This window comes from Nyctibius grandis, chromosome 7 (genome assembly GCF_013368605.1).
Source record: "Nyctibius grandis isolate bNycGra1 chromosome 7, bNycGra1.pri, whole genome shotgun sequence".
Taxonomy (NCBI): domain Eukaryota; kingdom Metazoa; phylum Chordata; class Aves; order Nyctibiiformes; family Nyctibiidae; genus Nyctibius; species Nyctibius grandis.
The window spans coordinates 8,924,511-8,939,422 of NC_090664.1; the positions used below are offsets into that span (position 1 = coordinate 8,924,511).

Sequence of the window (14,912 nt, forward strand, 5' to 3'; positions counted from 1 at the left end):
AACTAAATCTGTTTTCTCAAGAGTGCCAAATAATTTGTATGTTTAAAGGCTTTTTTTTTAAGCATTAAGCCAGGCTTATGCTACCAAATTTCTAGGAATAATTTAATGAAGAAGTATGTTGGCTCTTCTGTAGCAGTAAAACAAGGATTTTTTTTCCTTTTGTGAAGGTGAAGCTACAGTATTGGTCTGAGTTTTATAATGGAAAATCAATAATTGATCCTATGTTAAAAGCCGATTCTTATTTCATCATCTCAATACATTTTTAAGCTAAATATTAATATATTAGTCCTTTTTCCACATATTCATTGAAATATGGTGTAAGCCTTTCTGGTAATGCATCTGCCTGAAGTGACACAGAAATCTTACATTTAAGTATAAAATATATATGGTATTATAGCTCTTTAAAAAATGAGCTCTGTGTCTGCTACAAAGGCATATTCTGTTACATGACAGGTAGGGTCTAAGTGGTTAAGATGTATCTGAAAGCAAGAATAGAAAAACCCGCAATGAACGCAGGAGAAAGCAAGCTGTTTCACCATCCACATTTCCTTGTGTTGGTGATATTCTGGAAGTTTCGGAATACGGCAGTTGATTAAAATATCAGCAGTAAAAGCAAGTATCTGCCAATAAAGGCTGAAGGGGTCTACAGGGCTCTTTCTCAGCCTTGTTCTATTCAGGCCATCAAGAACATTACCCTTTGATTAAGAGGGTTAAAAAGAATCAGGTAATTGGTATGTGAATAGTTTCTTGGATAGAAGGATGTTAAGCAGTGGGAAGGGGAAAATTAATATGAAGCTCATAAACTTTAACTGTCAGAAGTTGCATTTTTGAGTTTTTTGTCTCTTCTTGCATTTTCACTGACAGCATGCACACATTTTTCTTTCTTCTTCTGCTTTTTTTTTTTAATCAGATCACAGGCATGACTCGGCAGGAGGCTTTAAAAGCTATTACCCAGCAGGCCAAAAATAAAGGAATAGGTGGAGACCTAACGAGTGACAAATTAAGAGACTGGCTAATCTCTCGACAGCGGTACTGGGGAACACCTATTCCTGTCATTCACTGCCAGACGTGTGGCACTGTCCCCGTACCTTATGAAGACTTACCTGTGGTATTGCCCAGTGTAACCACCTTCACAGGAAAGGGAGCCTCACCTTTAGAAACTGCTCCAGAATGGGTGAACTGCTCCTGTCCGAGGTAAGCCAATGCTGCATTTACTGCAGACTGGGAGAGATCGCTTTGTACCTGCCTGTTTCTTGTGCTCTTCCCATAAGTATTGACAACTGACCACTCTAAACCAGGATACTACTCCAGAATGATGTTTAGTCTGACCCAGCATAGGGGTTTTTTTTCTTATGTACTCTGTAAAACTCCTTTTTTGCAACACAGACACCCACTGCTATTTCTTCATAGAACTGAAGCAAAGCTCACTGGTTTTAAGTTGGAGGAAAAAGAAAAGGGAAAAGAGAATTATTCTCTCGCTGCCCTCTGTTTCTTAACAGTATTTCTCCATTTACTACAAGAATTCATTATCTTTTATCAGCAGAGTCCATATAAAGCTTATAATGATTATTGAATTATTTCCTTTTGTTAAGGAAACTAGCATCGTGTTCATTTTCTTAGCAATAGTCCAACAATAAAGTGTTTCCTCAGCTATATAATTATTTATCATGAAGAATCACATTCACTGTGTATCAGAGATCACAGCTTGTAATTCAGATTGAAGGAGATTGTAAGTATATGCATCTTGTCAGTGTTGTAATCTTCATTGTTTGTGGTCCAGCTGTTTAAGAAATAATACAGCCTAAATTAATTAGTGAGAGATACAGGTCATGAAAATCAGTTGTCTAATCTTGAGGGCTGCTTAGGTACTCTGTACACTGGAGTTTGCATACAGGTTCTGCAGAAGGACTGGTAGAACATGAGTTATCCCAGAAAAGTTTTTCATCAGCAGCACAATGCAATGCTGCTGCTAACAGACTGACCAAATAGGAGGTACGTTATAAGGCTGCCAGGCAGGGGAATCGGGCATATAAATGGCATTAGAGCTCCTATTGATCATGCAGCAGTTTCATAACATCTCATTGTGTTTTAATATTTGCGGGGTAGAATATCGGTGTGGTTTTTGTTTCTAATTAGGTAGCTTATGCACAGCGGTTCTGTGGTTCTCGGAGAACATGTATTTTGACCTTTGTTGATAACATGTATTTTATGTAAAACACACATTTACTTCCATGTTTCTGCATAGAAAATTTCTTCTCAGATATGCCTGTTTAAATTACATATAGTTAGTGTATTTTAAAGTGTGATGCTTGCAGGGAAGCTTTACTAAACAAGATCCACAGGTTTAGTAAAATCCCTAGAAATGCCTTGGTCTAAAATTCCTCATTTCAACTAAAAATTCTCCTGATGTTACTGAAAGTCACCGTCTGCACTCCTGGCTTCCTCCTGACCTTAATTCAAAAATGATTTTGTTGTTTACTAGGCAACAAGGTACTTTTGATATATACCAAATCCTTATGGTTTCTGGATAGTTATTGTGGCTGCCCTACTTAGAAGTTAATCAAGGGCTTTTGTTTAGTCAGAAATAAAGGCATACATGATTAGTTTCTTAGCCTAAAATGTGGTAGTTTGCTGAAATTAAGGGTTTTTCTTTTAATTCTCACCTTTGTTTGGCTGCTTAATTCTTAGCTGTTTGACAGCTGTCTTTAGTATTGCTCATCCATATGTCTGCTACGGTGTCAAATCGTTTGAGCTGTTGCCTTTGTGTGTGCTGTCTTCCTCGGTTTTCCTTGCTCTTAGAAATTACATCATCCCTTCCTTTAGTCCTCCTCTCCAGTAATTGGGTTTTTCTTATTAGGTGCATTTAATATCTAGAATTAATAAGGAAAGCAAGATGGAAAGATACAAAAGCCTGTATTTGAGTGACAATAATGTAAGCAATCATCAATGGGAGGAGATGGACAAGTTATTCATTGTTATACAAGTCCAGGTGATTGTGTTAGTTGGCTGGAGATCATCTAATGAGATTACAGTATTGTGCCTGTTGTATAAATTTTGAAAGATGCCCATGCTGTCTGTATCTTACTGAGCCATGTCCATGTAGAGTACAGGCAACACCAGAGTCATGAAGCAGATATAATTACGGTTCAATGATGTGAAGTATTCTTGCTTTTGACTGAAAAGCCGTTCTGTTTCAATAGAATACAATATTATTTTACATTGGCCAAGTCTCTGCTTATATATACAATTTAATAAAATGTTTATTCTATATTAAAAAGCAGTTAGAAGTAAAATTTTATTACTACATTATTCCCATTGAAAGAAAAACTTGCTGGTAGAGAAGGACATGGGGCAGAGACAGAGAGAAGGAAAATGTTAATTGGTGATACTCTTCTAAACTTGCCTCGGCAAGCCAAGCTGAAGTATTGGGCAGACAGGCAAGTACATGTTGCAGCTCAGTTATCAAGACTGATCACAGACTAAACATGCAGTTGGAAGATATTAAATAGCCATAGCCAGTGCCCATTTATTACGTATGTTTATTACACATATACATACATTTATTAATTGCATACATTTGTTACATATAGCCAGTGGTATTTATGTGCAAGTTCGTCACAGGTTGCAATATTTTATTTATGTTAGACTAATCTCATTGTTTTAACACTAAGAGTTTTAAAGAGAGATCATTTACAACAAGTAGAAGTTTATTGAATGTGATTATTGGCTCCTACAAACAAATAATTTATATTCAGGGAGAAACTGGCAGAAAGTAACCTGAGCTTCTAAAATTTATTTTAACACTGTTTCTCAGGACTGCCAATATAACTCCTAGCAAAAATTGATTTGGAGTAATTGCAAATTAAAATTGTGCTACAAGGTCTAGAAGAGATTTGTTACATCTCAGTGAAACCTGGTATTAAACTAAGTTCATTTTTTCTAGAGATGATAAATGGAATCTGCAAAGACCTTTTTGTACGGACAATCAGAGAGACAACCACCTGCTCCATTGCCTGAATGTTTATAAATAAATGTTTATAAATAAATGTTATAAATGTTTATATTTGTCTGCTGGTATCTAATGAGTGTGATATATATTGAGTTCCCATTAACTTTATGGCAAAGTACGCTTGTCTGTGCTTTAAGGCTTGCTTCGTTTCTTTTAAAATGGTAATTCTAAAAAATTCCAAGAACATACAATGGAGAGGGCTGTCCAGTGCGGTGCCATCTTCCCCTGTTGCTGGCTGTTATAGCTGTACAGGCTTCTGTTTGGTTTGCTTTTTGTTTGGTTTGGGGAGGGAGAGGGAAGGAGAGTGGGCCCTGTTACTTGTGTTGGGCTGCTTCTGAACATACCGCTCCACAGACTGTCCAGACCCATTCAGTTTTCAATCTAAATGTCTTCATGGCCACTCCGTACATACACGGTCGGGTTTTTTTCCAAGCTTGTAGCTTATCTAAAACCAGCTTTATTTTCCTTCTCTCTTGCTCAGGTGTAAGGCAGCAGCACGGCGGGAAGTTGATACCATGGATACATTTGTGGATTCTGCTTGGTACTACCTGAGGTACACGGACCCTCACAACAGGGACAGGTGAGGGCTGCAGGCGCAGGGCCATCGGGTGGGCCAGCCCACTTCACCGAACAGAAGGGAAGGAAGAGGCCAGACACTCTGGTGCTTCTGTCTTCTAACTACCTTTGCAGAAGGCAGCATAAACCCCTGGGCTGCCTTGATTTTTGTGCCCATGCTCTGGCCTGAGTGCAGCACAGGGTAGACTAGGAATTGCTCTAAAAATGTGGCATTTGGTTGCTCCCGTGCCAGAATATCTACAAGAGCAGGATGTGTAGACACAACTGTCTAAGCAGAGGAGCTACGAGGCAAGGGGCAGAAGTTGGTGTGAAAGGGCATTATGGGGCAGGGCACAGAGGAGATGTTCAGCTGAGGAGCTGAAGATAGTTCTTAGTGGAGGATGCCATCGAGGCTGACAGCCTACCACGGCTCTGTCTGAGACTGTGGTAAGTTGCATGAAGTGTAGATTCCTGGCAATATACTGAGTATTTCAGTGTGTGGACAGACAGTGCTTTTCCACCAGTAAGAAGAGGAGTAGTCTGGTGTAACATCCAGCTGCTGAGAACAGCACCCTCATTTCTCTCCTTCTGAATTCTGGTAACTCTTGCTACTTCCTCATGCACAGACCTAAAATGAAGTGGCATCGCAGCAAGCTCCTGCTGTGTCGGCTCTTCGACTATATGCAATATTAATGAAAGGAGATTTTTCATGTGCTGTCTATTAGTGGCCGCAGCATGGAGAGTGTGGGAAGACATGTAGTTATTTAGCTGGTTTTCTGCTTCATAGTCTGCCTGTAGTAGTGCTGCTGATAGCACTGTTTTTTTCCAAAGAGGAATTAGTGGAACAGCTCTACTGTGTAGTCTGAGGAAGATAAAGAGTTGCATTTTTTAGGTATTGATATGATGTGTAGGGCTGTTTGGGGATTTATTTATTTGTTGTCCAGAGCAGTGTCTGGGTACATAATACATACCAAGTGATTTAGTATTGCTGGGCCAATTATGTGTGGGGTTTTTTTTTTATATTGGCAGCACCAGTTTAGTTAAACTAAAGAAATATCTTCTGTGAACACTTTTCTTTCACATTAATTTTAATTATTTTCTAGTGACACTGTGAGTTTATTATTAATATTATTAAGTTATGCAGGCTGCTTCCTCTCCAGTGACAGTTTAAAATATTCTTTTGTGCATGGACAAGAGGGACTTTTCCAGAAGCTGAAGATTAAATAGTCAGATGTAACATCCAGCTGTCGAAGTAATGGCTTAGTGTAGCTAAATCTGTTTTATATTGAAATAACATCTTTATGGACTTGTGCACTAGATCACTACCTCCATTTGATTTATTTATTTGGGTTTTTTAGCTAAGCTGGGTATACGTAAACCCTTTATTTTCCACAGGTCATATTTCACAGGTCTAGAATCTGGGAGAATTACTTGGTTGATTTTGGAACACTGTGAACATGTTAGTTTTGATTTGTTCCACTAAAGAGATGAATCCCAGATCCACAATTTGCTTCTGAGCTCATCTGTGAGGAAAGAAGTGTTGCTATTAGAAAAATTACAGATGGAATAATCAAACAAGCTGACAGAAGAAGTAAATTTTGTAGAACAGGGCCATAAAGCATATACTAAAGAAGAACATACATACAAATGGTATTTTGAAGGCAGGAGCCCGTTACAGGAGACATAACAATATTTAACGAAGCAGTAAGCAATGCTACGAAGCAATGCAGGTGACCTCCAATGACATAGTAATATGCTCTGACAAATTTACTGTGAATTCATAGAGCATCCTTCAGTTGGAGTACAATGACCCATCTGACTCTTCAAAATGTTTTGCAACCTTATAGTAAACTACTTCATTGCCCCCTAATGGCAACAATGCAAACCTCCAATTAAAAAAAAAAATCAACTGTTTTTGAGTGGGCATGTTTTTTGTCTTTCTCTGTAATATATTTGTATGTAAAACTTGATAAATACTAAAAAATCTAAAGGCTAGCCACAGCGTATTTATGAAAAAATCATTTAAAGAGCAAGCAACTATTTTCATCACTTTCTTAGGGTAACGTACGTGAAATCTTAGTTGCTTCCCTGAAATATATGAAAATAATCACAGAATCACAGAATCAGCCAGGTTGGAAGAGACCTCTGGGATCATCGAGTCCAACCGTTGCCCTGATTGGATGTTTTTGTGGATCTGCTTTTCAGAGGCAATTAAAATTTTGTCTCTAATTTAATAAACTTATCACTTCTTAAAAATTAAAGATATCTGATATCAAAATAAAAGTTTTATTACACATGTATAGGTCTCAGTAAATAGTGGTGTCTAGTCAAGTATAATGAGCTACTTTAGTAGAGCTGATCTTTCTTTTCCTTATTGTATTTTTTTTCTATAATTGTGGTTTTTTTCAGGCCCTTTAATAATGACTTAGCAGACTATTGGATGCCTGTGGACTTGTACATCGGAGGAAAGGAGCATGCAGTTATGCACTTATTCTATGCGAGGTTTTTCAGCCATTTTTGCCATGACCTAAAGATGACAAAACACAAGTAAGCCTTGTATATATCTAGAAAAATCTGTCATATTTCATTTGAGCAGCAAGAGTGTTAGTGGACATTGTTATAATGATAGAACATTGCATTGAATAAGTCTGAATTTTCCTGCTTGTCAGTCTTGGCTAACTAGTTGGTTTTTCAGTCAGTTGCATTTTCTGTATGCATACATGCATAGCATTTTCATTACATGAGTATTAACTGGCTCAGAGCAAGTGACAAGATGTTGCTGTAGATTTTCAGCCTGCAAAAGCTTGCATAAACTAGTAACTTCAGGCATTCTGAGTAGTGCTATTATTTCAAATTAGGTAACTTCATGCACAGTAATACCATTAATTTCAGTGGAACCATGCGTATGTAGAAAAAAAAGGCACTACTATAATTCACTGCAGTATTGGAGCTGAACAGCACAAAACAGTTCTTGATGAGTAAAAGCAGTATATGTATCTGCTGTCAGTTTGTTTTTTATTTAATGACTTTCATATAATTACTTTTAACTACTCTTGTTGCTGATGCTGCTATAGCCTAATTCATTATCCTCTGTTTTGGCTAGAGGTAAAGTTTGACGCAGGGAGGTGAGTCATCTGATGTTCTATTCTTTGTCCTCTCGGGTTCCCAGCTTGATGTCCTCATTTCCACTGAAATTCTCCCATTTTTTTTTACCCTAAAATGCCATCACAGGAATGCCTCAACAGGGAGGATACTAGTGTCAGAACAGTGAAATACTGCCACGTGCTCTGTCCAGTTCTCCCATCAGTAGAGACGTTTGAATAGATTGAGTCAAAATGATTGATCCCATGGGAGCAACTGCTCAGTAATTTCTCAGCTGGCAACTCATATGCATTCATTCTTTGCTAGTATCCACTCTAAAAACTTGATGTAAAAGAGGAACCTGCGTATACATAGCACTGATCTCTCTTGAATGCAGCGGTTTTGCTACAAAACTAGAACTTAAGTAGCTGTAGGGTTTTGGTGAACACCAATTTAGATGTGAGTCAGCAGTAGGCCTGGGAGTATACTGTGCTGCATTAGCAAAAGCATGTCCAGCTTTGGTTATCTCTGCTCATCACTTAGGAGTCACATCTGGAATACTGTGTCCAGTTTTGAGGCCCCCCAGTGTGTGGGACTTTATCAAACTGGGGAGTGTCCAGTGGAGGGGCACTAAGATGGTCAGGGGCTGAAGCATGTGTCATACAAGGAGAGGCTAAGGGAGTTGAGCATGTTCACTCTGGAGAAGAGAAGGCTAAGGAGAGAGTCTAATTGGAGTCTACTATAGGAGGATTATAGAGAAGACAGAACCAGACTTTTCAGAGATGTACAGAGAAAGGAAAAGAGTAACAGTCACAGCTTGCAGCAAAGTCCAGCTGGATTGAAGGAAAACAATTTTGACAGTGAAGATGGTCAGACTGGAACAGTTTGACTAGAGAGGTTGTGGTATCTCCATCATTGGGTATTTTCAAAACTAGCTGGATGAGCCCTGAGCAACCTGAAGTTAGGTCTGCTGTGAGAAAGGGGTTGGACTGAATGACCTCCAAAGGTCCCTTCCAACCTACATTATTTTAAGAGTCTGTGATTCTGTAGCTGTATGAATTTGGAATGTGTTTTGTTCATACTCTGCTGTGACAGAGCAGTAGCACCAAAGCACTCTGCCTAGAGTGGTCTACATATGGTAAATTGCAGAAGAAACCTCTTAACTTCAATTAAAAAAATGCTCAAGAAGCATTGACTATGTCTAGTGACAATAGCAGAGAAAATCAGAATTGCTTTCTGTAGAAGTAGTTTGCAAGACTGGAGAATTCCTTAGAGGCCATATACAATTTCAGGAACTGTTGCACATGTGAAGATACGTTACAGCATTGCCCCTAGGATCTGTTGTACGTACTGCTTATACGCATGTTCGGAATGCAAGATGACTGTAACAAATTCATCATCATGTGCAAAATTGTTTGCTTGCTTTAGCTTTATGCACTTAAAGCATGAGGTGCTTTTAAGCCATGAAGTCAAATTAGGATTTTGTTTTGATATGGAAATCTCAACTCCTTTGAAATATTGCCAGGTGTCTTAAATATGTTTTAGCATTGATTAGAAGCCACTTTGCTCAGTCTTGTGTTAGGACTGCTCAAGGGCTGGTCTGAGAGATCTGGAAAGGGTGATTAGAAACAACAAGCTTATTGTTAGGAAGCTTAAAGTCATGGTGTCGAAGCCCACAGCTCCAGGGGAAAACTCTAAAATGTTGAAAAACACTGCCCTCTTGTGCATTTTCAGTCTTTCTCTACTAGCTCCGATCTTGTTCACTGATTAAATTAGTAAAATTCTGCTACATCTCAGTTAGAGAGCTGCCGTCATTTAAAGTGTTACCTAGTATCCCGACAAATTTTTATTGTTTTTGTATTAATCTGTAGTAATTTTTCATTTTGATAGGTTTTCTTCATGGAAATTTTCATTGTTTGGCTCCTATCCACTGCCTTTCAAATCCATTGAAATATTTCCTGGTAGTCTTCAATTCTGTACTAATGGCTATTAATATAGTAATGAGGTTGAAAACAAAAGTTTAAAAATTCATAGCTTAGATTTTCAAAGCAATGTCTTCATGTATGATGTACATCACTACAATAGAAATATTATAGGCCATTCATTTACAGATATCACACATACTTTCATAGAAGATGCAGTGTTTATAGGCATCTAAAATTGTAAAGCTGTCAATACATTTTAAATATCCCCTGAAGATGGGGCATGATCTTTTATTTTTTTTTTAATGCATTGAACTGGAGATGATGGGAAGTGCTGCTCGTTTCCTCAGTAATGACAAGGCAGAATAAATAGCACCCTCTGGGTATTAGTACATGTGACAACAGATTAAGCCCAAATTGATGTAATTTTGTTTTAGCAATCTGATCTGTAAAGTGCATCAGTTCTGCAATTAATTCACGAGCCAGTCAGCCCTCCCAGCTGTGACCACCGCTGGGAGAGGGGCCAGGTAGGCAGCTGGGGCCAGCAACCTCCTCATCTCTTCCAGCTTTATCCACCATGGTGAGTGTGTGCTGACACCCTCAGTTACACCTGCTCAACTATATTATTGCAAGTACAAGTGACACAGAATTTGGCTCTTCCCTAGACTTTAGTAATCAGTTCTGTCTGATGAATAATTGTAAATGGAATCTAGCACACTCTCTCTGAAGAATTATGAAGCAATAAAAAAGTTTATTGTTGCCATTAAGTCAGCAGATTTGCCTGTAATAGAGAGCAAATCTGTTAAGTAAGAAGGCACTATTTTTACATAGCTGCATTACAGAACAAAAGATACATGTGTGACAGAAATAGCTTATTCTGTAAAGGAAGGATGTTAGAGCTTCTGTGTGTCCATTAGGGACTTTATCGCTAGCGTTGATTTTTAAGTGAAAGCACTCAGCTATTGACTGTATAAAATCTGAACGTTGAACATTGTTTTTGATCTTTTTTCTGCCTAAAATGATCAGCTCCCACATCCCCCAGTCACTTCTGGCCTTCTACAGGATTGCTGGATTGTTGCAGATAGATCTAACTGCAGGTTTCACAAGCACCTGAATTCAGCTGCCAGTGACAGACCAAGGTCTTGTCTTGACTCTAGGGCACAGCGTTGGGTTCTCTCAGCCCCTCTAGAAGTGTGGGATGCAAATATATACAGTGAGCTCCCTTGCTAGGGCTATCCCTTCTTCTGAGTCCACTGTTTATCACTGTTGAAGGCTCCACAGAGTCCTTCCAGCCGGGTCATCTTGCATGGAGCAGAGTGAGGAGCCTGAGGATGTGGCACTGAGCAGGAGTTCCTGATCTGTCAGTCACACTTGCCCCTCCGTCCATTGTGTGCTCCTATATAGAGAGATTGGTCTGTCATAGAAGTGAACCTGTATATCAACGTTACTGAAAGGAAAAGCATGGATTACACACTTCATGGCTAGCACAGCTGATCCTTCTCGAAGGTGTCAAGCTGACTTCACAGGTGGGGTCCCATCTGATGTACAAAACGATCAAAAGCTGCACACAACTGAGGCCACAGTGCCCATACTCCAGCACGGGCACAGAGAGACTTATGGGCAGGTGAAGGCATATCCCGTTCCAGCATCCTTATAACTTGAAATGTGATCGAGCATCCAAAGAAACTCAAGCCACCTCTTTGCTTACTGTGCCAGAAGTGTCTGTCTGTCCAAACATAGCTGAGTTTCAGTGGTTCCCAGCAGTGTGGTTCAGGAGGTGTTCATGATGCCAGGCAATGAGTGGGTGCTGCAGTACTTAGATCAGAATTGCATCACACCTGATGTGCTGAGGCATCTTGGCAGTCCCCTTCCGCAGCCAAGAAACACATCGCTTTCTTCAAAGGGGAAGGTTTTATTAATGTAAATTAAAGTGTAACTTTGCATGTGACCATGTGATGGAGCCACCACAACACTGGCAAAATCATTGTGCACTTCAGAAGAAATTCAGTACGGGCTCAATTTGTTTCTGAGCCCTGTGTGTGTTAGGCTCTGGCTTTCTCATTTTGGGCATGTCTCCATGCTCCTGCTGTCTCCCACTAGGAACACGTGGGGTTTTTTTCCCCATACTTGGTAATGTATTTTGTATTGCATTTTTGTAGCCTCTGTCAGCATAAACAAAAATAAGAAATGCTCATTCCTGCATTCAGCTTTTAGTAACTTGGCGTATGATCTGAACTAACTCTGTTATTAAAATAAGTGTTCCTTGAAAAATCACTTCCAGTGGAGAGACCCAATTTGGATGTTCTGGCTACCTCGTTAGCTTTATTTTAGATAGCAGCAAGTGTAGCTATTTTAATAACTGTTTGAGATCTTAACCAGACTGAAGTCTGAATGGTAGCAGGGGGGAAAGTCTTTTTATTTTTTCCTTGGTGTAATGTCTTACATTACTTATCCTGAGCTGTTATCTCCTGAAGCGTTTTTACACCATTTGTTGATAGGATTACAAGGTTTTTGTTCCTGATTTTCATCTTCTAATTCACTTGGATAATTTGAAATAATTATTTGAGATTTAAGATAATTATTACCTCCTATTTTCAAAATACTTTTTCTTGTTTGTACTGTCTAAATTTTACTTCAGTTGTCATCTCCTTAAGCTCCTTTAATTTATTTCTAAACAACAGGATTTTTCAGGCAACCTATGTAATATTGCTTAGAAAAATATAGGTATGCTTGAATTGCTACTCTTAACTTAGCATTGTTGATAAAACCAGGTAGCATGGTAGAGACTAGTGCTGCTTGGTGACTGAATGATACAGTATGTGCTGGTACTTGCACAATATTTAGAAGTATACAAAATATGCAAGGAAGGAAACTCGTGTTCAGATACAAATATGTTGAAGATAAAGTATGAAGCCTGTTGCTTTCTCTCTCCCAGTTTAAAGCTTTTCTTTCAAATATCTCCTTACTTCTGAGTCGCCAGAAGGGTTTAAAGAGTAGTAGTTGGAAGATATGTGCTTTAATACAGTTAAAACATGCATAATTGTTATATAATATAATAATACTTTAACTATATTATTAAATAAATCAGTGGTTTAAATAATGAGATAAATTGTCATATAATTTATATTGCCTAGTAATGTAAAATACTACTGACTTCATAAAAGTGAGTAGTGTTTTGGATTCTGACTTTTTTGTACATGTGAAATAAAATGTGGAAGCCTATTTTTACTGCTTTAGATGGATGGATTTATTCTAGCTTTTGAAAAATATGTAAATATAAGTGATGCATCCTTTTTATATAATTTGTTTTGGTAAATATGTGGGGCTTTGTTAGGTGGAAGTGGAGAGGATTCAGATTGCTTAATGTTGAGCACACATGTTAGCATTAGGAGGTGCAAGCCAGTAGTAACCAGCACTGATTAGCATGTCCTCCAAAATGATGGTCACCAGTGTCTTTGTGTCAGAGGATTCCATGAGAAGACTCCCCAGACTGTGTATGCCTTCTGGGCTCCACACCTCCCTGGCCCCAAGCATTCTTGGGGTTCCTGTTAGTACTGCCTTGCTTTCCTGACCTGTCAAGTGGGGACCAAACCTCTAGAGATTAATTTTCTTTTCTTTTTTTCAGTGAAAACAATGACAGACATCTGACCCGATGAATTAGAAATGCAAGATCATTAAAGGAGGTGGCAGCAATAATGTATCCATCAACCATGGCAGTGTTTACTTAGAGTTTATTTCTTGCTGAGTACACCCCTGCCCTTAGCTTTGGTCCTTTCAGGGCTCTTTTTAGCTCTATCATACACACATTTGATGTGAGATTACTCTCCCTGATATAGATTTTGATAGAAAAGTAAAATTTTAATGTTCAAGATGCTAAAAAATTGATCCACTGATGTGAACTTTCCAGCATTGCCATTTTTCTAGTGTACTTTTTTCTTACACCTAGATCTTCATGGCAAGTTCTATAAAGGGACAAGGCATGTAAGTGCTTATGTTAGAGAAACTGTCTTCTCTGTTTATAGAAAGAAACATGCAGCGAGATTTTGATTTGTTCAAAAAGCTAGAACTAAATATTTGTAAGACAGTGAGGCCAGGTACTTGAATGCTTTTACAAATGGGGATTTAGCTTGAAGTTAGCGAAGTTGCACAGTTGGCCAAGAAACTTTTGTGTATTATCCATATGCTAATTTGAAAAGTGACATTAGAATAACTCAGTACTAAATCAGGATGCAAGAATGTGTGCAGAATACAAATAATTACTTATACTTGCCAGCCAGCCACCATGAATAAATGCACAAAGTACTCTTTCTAAGGTGACACCCATTTATGTATAGTCAACTTGAAATTCTTGTTTCATTAAATAATTGTGCCTGATTGGCTCAACACCTGAGGCTTATCATAAAGTATGCTTTTGACAGCTCTTTTCAACAGACAAGTTTCTTTTTCCTTCCATCCTTAGGGAGCCTTTCCATAAGCTCTTGGTTCAAGGTCTTATCAAGAATCAGACTTTCAGACTAACAACAACAGGCCAGTGTTTGAAGAGAGAGGCGGTTGATCTCACTGGTAAGAGAGACTGCATGGGAAAACCAGCACAGATGCATCCAGAAAGTCAGGGACTGCTTTGGTGTACAAGTCTCAGTGCTGGGAAAATTTGGAAGAGAAAATGAATCCTTGTAATATTTAAACTTGAGAGCAACTTCTGTGAATTTTGGATTCATATCCACTCTAATTGCACAGAGACCCTATTAATCCAGCAGCTTTTATTTGCATCCAAGCACAGAAACAGTGCTATGGTGTTATTTTAGCTCCAGTGTAGTCCAAAGGACCAGAAGTCACTTTGTTAAGACAGTGCTCAGCAACTTGCTGAATGGAACTGGTAGTCCCAGCAAACAGAAAACACGGAAACACCACGGCAAAGCTAACACACACGTTGGTGTATTCAGTAGCTATTCGGAATGTAACACAGATATAGAAAAAAGTGCTGTTTCTCAAGCTCTTTCCAGTGCCTTCACCGCAGAAGCTGGAGCAGCAGCCCTTGTTTGGGGAGCTGTAGCAACAAGAGCGTCTTGGTTGTATTTGCCTCCCTTATGCATTCCTCTCATGCAACCTTATTTTCACTGTTTTTCTCCTTCACACAAACCAGTTAAAATGTACATTTACCACTGTCTGCTATCCTGTTTTCTTCCAGAAAAGTTAGGGCTTTTCCATAGCAGGTGTTTTCGCTCGGTTGCCCCTTTATCGGTATAAATGCCCCTTTCCATCTGTAAGTTCATGCAGCAGAAGGCAGGTTCTTGTCACGGTAACTTACTGGAACTGAAACCTAGGAATTGAAATCTGGTGTTTCT

At 38.8% G+C, this 14,912-nt stretch overlaps 1 protein-coding gene across 2 annotated transcripts in view; it reads left to right on the forward strand.

The window, feature by feature from the left end:
• LARS2 (leucyl-tRNA synthetase 2, mitochondrial) overlaps positions 1-14,912 on the forward strand; it is a 90,642-nt gene that overhangs the window by 49,773 nt on the left and 25,957 nt on the right. For both annotated transcript variants that reach the window (XR_011048550.1, XM_068405284.1), the window contains exons 12-15: positions 911-1,194; positions 4,491-4,589; positions 6,974-7,111; positions 14,027-14,130. Coding sequence is in view for 1 of the 2 variants with exons in the window: in XM_068405284.1 (XP_068261385.1) it covers positions 911-1,194; positions 4,491-4,589; positions 6,974-7,111; positions 14,027-14,130 (625 nt within the window). In the remaining variant the exon portion in view is untranslated. The remainder of the gene's footprint in view (positions 1-910; positions 1,195-4,490; positions 4,590-6,973; positions 7,112-14,026; positions 14,131-14,912) is intronic.